The following is a 5137-nucleotide window of genomic DNA, read 5'->3' on the forward strand; positions in this document are numbered from 1 at the left end:
GTCAACAACTTCCTGATTCACCTGTCTCAAGGTGTGCAGAACTGGCCGAGTTTCTGCATTGAAATTGATTCTCAAGATGGCCAATATATGAAAAGTTATTCTTCATGACAAAGATAGCCTTCTTCAAAAAAGTTGCGATTTCATCACAAAAAGCAGGTAACAGTGATTCACCGCAGGGGTGTCATTTGCTGCATAGTTTACTTTGTGCATTATTATTGATGTGCGGTTAACTTCGCATAATAAATCAATGCGTTGCTCAATGTATGATAACGTTCTGTAGATTTTGTTTAGCATTTAAAACTTTGCCGAATAGTTGTAGTTGTGGATTTATTTTAACGTTTCTAAACGTTATAACACAGTGTCGGGATTGTATTTAACGTGGAGTCAGCTGTGGTCCTTATGTTATGAGAATCCAGGAGAGGGGAGCTGTAAACCCACTTGGGCCCCCTTGGGTTCTTGAGAGCTAGTTGACAGGTAGACTTAATGTTGTTGGCGGTGATACAGCATGGGCAGGTGACGATGTTATGTTGCGGTAGGTTTTTGGAAGGACATATTTTGTATAATATTAAACGGCCAATTTGTGATTTCTACTTCTATTTTTGAATTTTAAAGCCCATTGATTGTTAAAGAGCATAACTTGGACATGCTTCATGAGCTTAGTTCAACTGACCCCCTCAGAATTCAAAGTTAACTTGTTTAACTCCATTGTTTGTAAACAATGTAATTGTGAAACAACTGTATAGCCTCAAAACATGATTAAAACTATAAATTTGATCTCATGGGCCGTCAGTCCTTGCATCCATATCTCTGTCCATGAATTTAAGTGGTTCCATTTTTCTAGCCCCACCCTGCAACTGAAACAGTGGCCAGTTTGTTGATTGTTGAGGTAACGTTACAGTATGGGCATCAGATATTATATTAATAGTATGGTGATGGTGTAGACTGCAGTGCCTATGGGCAGTGTAGGGAGACTGAGGAGGTCCTCCATGATGACTCAGCTGGTTAGCGCCATCCAGCTAGATGAAGTGGAGATGGAGGTCAACAACCCTCACCAAGAGGTCAAAGGTGAGCGCCGCTCATAAACCACCCAGTAGGTAGAGTGTTTGGTCATGTGCTGGGAAGTGATAATGTGAGGGGGAAGTGTGTATGTGGGATTTGGACTTTGACCTCTTGTTTCAGAGCCACAGACGTACAGTGTGGAGGAAGAGGTGGAGACCATCGGCTTTGATCGCTTCCATGTTCTGTTGTTCATCATCATTTTAAAATGTATTTGAAGTTTTTATTTCACCTTTATTTAACCAGGTAGAACAGTTCAAGTTCTCATTTACAACTGCGTCCTGGCCAAGATAAAGCAAAGCAGTGCGGCAAAAACAACAACAGAGTTACACATGGGATTGACAAATGTACAGTCAATAACACAATAGAAAAATCTATGTAGAGTGTGTGCAAATGTAGTAAGATTAGGGAGGTAAAGGCAATAAATTGGCCATAGTGGCAAAATAATTACAGTTTAGCTTTAACACTGGAGTGACAGGTGTATAGATGATGATGTGCAAGTAGAGATACTGGGGTGCAAAATAGCTAAAAAATAAAATACAAATACAAATAACAATATGGGAATGAGGTAGTTGGGTGGGCTATGGTCAGTGCCAGTGTGAGTGTCTGTGTGTGTGTCTATCTTTCTAGCTGTCTATCTGTCTGCCCGTATGATAGTGAAAAAGCTCTTGCTAAAGGATGTGCAGAAGCATATAAGCATGCATGTATATATTGTAGATAGCGGAGGCAATGGAGTTCATGTTGCTGGCCGTGGTGTCTTCTGAGATCCACTGTGAGTGGCATCTGGACGACTGGGAGGTGGCTCTGGTCTCCACGGTGAGGAAATACACAAATCAGCATGCAGCTAGGTTTGAAATATCTGGTAGACCTATTACACATGTATATGATACACCTTTCTATCTGTCTGTGTCTGTCTGTCTCTGACTCAGATGGGTGTTTGCGGGGTTCATGGTGTGTGGGTTGTTGAGTGGATATGTGGCTGATAGATGTGGATGCTGGAAGGTCTGTCCCTTTACAGGTTTCTGGGATGAAATATACATGAAACCTTCTGGAACTGTTTTTATCGGTTGTAACAGTCGGTGTCAGAATGAGTGTGTAGATGTGTCTGATGATCTATCAATCTATCTAGGTCAAGGGGGGCTGGCCCACGAGAAAACATAAAATGTCAAATAAGTATATATATACACTACTGTTCAAAAGTTTGGGATCACTAAGACATTTCCTTGTTTTTGAAAGAAACGCACATTTTTTGGTCAATTAAAATAACATAAATTTGATCAGAAATACAGTGTAGACATTGTTAATCTTGTAAATGACTATTGTAGCCGGAAACGTCTGATTGTTAATGGAATATTTACATAGACGTACAGAGGCCCATTATCAGCAACCATCACTCCTGTGTTCCAATGACACGTTGTGTTAGCTAATCCAAGTTTATCATTTTAAAAGGCTCATCATTAGAAAAAACCTTTTTGCAATTACATTAGCACAGCTGAAAACTGTCCTGAATGAAGAAGCAATAAAACTAGCCTTCTTTAGACTAGTTGAGTATCTAGAGCATCAGCAATTCGATTAGAGGCTCAAAATGGCCAGAAATAAATAACTTTCTTCTGAAACTCGTAAGTCTATTCTTGTTCTGAGAAATGAAGGCTATTCCATGCGAGAAATTGCCAAGAAACTGAAGATCTCGTACAACGCTGTATACTACTCCCTTCACAGAACTGTGCAAACTGGCTCTAACCAGAGTAGAGATTAGAGTGTCTAGTTTGAGAAAAAGATGCCTCACAAGTCCTCAACTGGCAGCTTCATTAAATAGTACCCGCAAAACACCAGTCTCAACGTCAACAGTGAAGCGACTCCGGGATGCTGGCCTTATAGATATATATATCTCACACACACACATCAGGACATGTACATAGTGAACTCGTAAATATGAAAATAGAATATAGTATGTCAGAACATGACCTACCGCTTGCAAGTCAATATCAGACTGGAAGGAATTCTCATTCGCAATCTCTGCATGCGTAACCAATGGCATAATTGGTATGTAAATTCAACCAACCAGTAGAAATACATATTTCTGCAGTGTCAAGTGGAAACCCTGTTACACATGCATGTGTGTGTGTGTGTGTGTGTGTGTGTGTGTGTGTGTGTGTGTGTACAGTGGGGGTCAGATTCACATGAGGTCAGATTCACACTCTTTTGTTTTACTATCTGAATAATGGTACTGTTCGTGTACAAGTCTGATTTGTTTTTGTGCTCGCTCTCTTTCTCTCTCTGTCTCCAGTCATCCCTCTGAATATATGCCTGTGTTTGGGAGGACGTTGAGCATGGTTCTCCTGAAGCTCATGGCAGCCCTGTTCTTCATGCTGGTTAACCTCTGCTCTACTATGTATAAACTGTAAACACACTGTGGGGTTTGATTGTTTTATTTCGTCACCAATTTCAAATACGGTATCAATACTTTTGCTCATGAGATTCTCTCTATGTCACTCTCTTGCTCTCTCTCTTTCAAGGTTTGGTTTTTACCATTCTGCTGTTCTGGATCAGGTCTCTGGTCTCAATGATTTTCAATGTGGTTTATATTTATACTGCAGGGGTATGTGGACACAACTTTTACATTCCATCCACATATATACTGTTAGTGTATAACAATGTATTGTATAGGCCTCTCTCAGGTGTATACTGTGTGTGTCTGGTGACTCCTTCTGTCTCTCAGCTGTACCCGACTGCAGTGCGTTCTCTTGGAATGGGTTTCTGCACTTCTTTCAGCCGCATCGGAGGCATGATCGCCCCACTTCATAGCACAGGTCTGTGGCTGTGTGTTGTTCATGTTGGCTGATGCTTGTGTATGTGTGTATTAATATGTGAATGTGTGTTACAGCTGTTTATTCTTAAATGTGTGTGTCATTTGTGTGTGTGTGTGTGTGTGTGTGTTGTCACATTCAGTGATTTTAGATATGCTGCCATTTACTGTGGCCTGTGTGCTTTGTGCTGTTGGAGCCTTTCTACTGCCTATCGAGACAAAGGGACGAGCACTACTGGTACGACACTGTCTGTGTTCCTGTGTGAAATTAAGATAATACTCTATATGTGATATACAAGTCTTGGTTTATTACTTTATTTCATTCGATTCACTTTTTTCTCTTCACAGCAAAATTCCTGACTGTGTACATGTGATTCTTAACACATTCATGCAATTGTACATTTACACGTTTTATACTTTGACAGCTGTCTTTGTGTTGTAAATGATCTAGATATTTATATTTCAGAAAGTGTGTACGCTTGAGCGGAAAATAACTGGTCAGGCGGGGGAATTCAGTCTCACATCCCAACCACTAGATGGTGACATTACCCTGTAGGGAGATTTTAGCCGTCGTCTATATATAAGACAAAGTTCTAATCCAAATGGGGTTCTGTGAAATCTTAAGCAAACAGAGCGAGACTTGGAAACATTGAGAAGCCCCGTCATGGAGAGGTTAACGTTCAAATTAGACTGTAACACCACCCACACACAAACACCACGGGGCAGCTTAGTTGGGTGTGTGTTAGTGAGCATGTGTGTGTGGGGTGTGGCGCGGGCATTATACTGAAGTAGCTACTGGGAATATAGTATGGATCAGTGAAGGTGATCAGGTATTAGCTGCAGTGTAAGCCATGGGGTCAGGGGTTAGCCACAATGTTTAGCTATAGATTAAGCCCTGCCCTCTCAGGCTTGGGTCTTCAGCTATGAAAAAAATGGCTCATTTGGGGTTAGTAAAGAGAGCAGAGCAGATCTCCATATGACCATAAATTGAAAATTGTGGGTAGGCCTATAAACGTGTATTTGCTGTCATGTGTACGCCAACATCTGGCATGTGCAGGTACCTCTACACCGACAGAATGTATAACCCAAAACCTTCTCTCTGACTGCACTGAAGGGTTTGGGTCTCGGCCATATGCACAAATAGGCCTCTGTCTGTGTGTTCTGTTCACACATACCCACTCTGTTTTTGTGTGCCTATGAGCGGCATCTCTCTCCCTCAGCACCACTTTCTTACAGAATGATCTCTCTCTTCTGATCCCTCTCCTCTTTAAGCTT

The 5137-nt window shown here is 41.3% G+C and overlaps 1 protein-coding gene across 1 annotated transcript; it reads left to right on the forward strand.

The window, feature by feature from the left end:
- Positions 1 to 989: 989 nt before the first annotated feature.
- On the forward strand, positions 990 to 4139 carry LOC112215050 (putative transporter SVOPL). The gene is made up of 8 exons (XM_024374063.1): positions 990 to 1065; positions 1180 to 1256; positions 1389 to 1403; positions 1774 to 1874; positions 1989 to 2074; positions 3573 to 3655; positions 3776 to 3866; positions 4006 to 4139. The coding sequence occupies exons 1-8, from the start codon at positions 990 to 992 to the stop codon at positions 4137 to 4139; spliced, it is 663 nt and encodes a 220-aa protein (XP_024229831.1).
- The last annotated feature ends 998 nt before the right edge of the window (positions 4140 to 5137 follow it).

This window comes from Oncorhynchus tshawytscha, linkage group LG15 (genome assembly GCF_018296145.1).
Source record: "Oncorhynchus tshawytscha isolate Ot180627B linkage group LG15, Otsh_v2.0, whole genome shotgun sequence".
NCBI classification, from domain to species: Eukaryota; Metazoa; Chordata; class Actinopteri; order Salmoniformes; family Salmonidae; genus Oncorhynchus; species Oncorhynchus tshawytscha.

Coding starts and splice junctions, on each gene's coding strand:
- LOC112215050 (XM_024374063.1), top strand. CDS start 990: ATGACTCAGCTGGTTAGCGCCATCCAGCTAGATGAAGTGGAGATGGAG. Junction 1,066..1,179: donor CCCTCACCAAGAGGTCAAAG/GTGAGCGCCGCT, acceptor CTCTTGTTTCAG/AGCCACAGACGTACAGTGTG. Junction 2,075..3,572: donor GAAGGTCTGTCCCTTTACAG/GTTTCTGGGATG, acceptor CTCTCTTTCAAG/GTTTGGTTTTTACCATTCTG.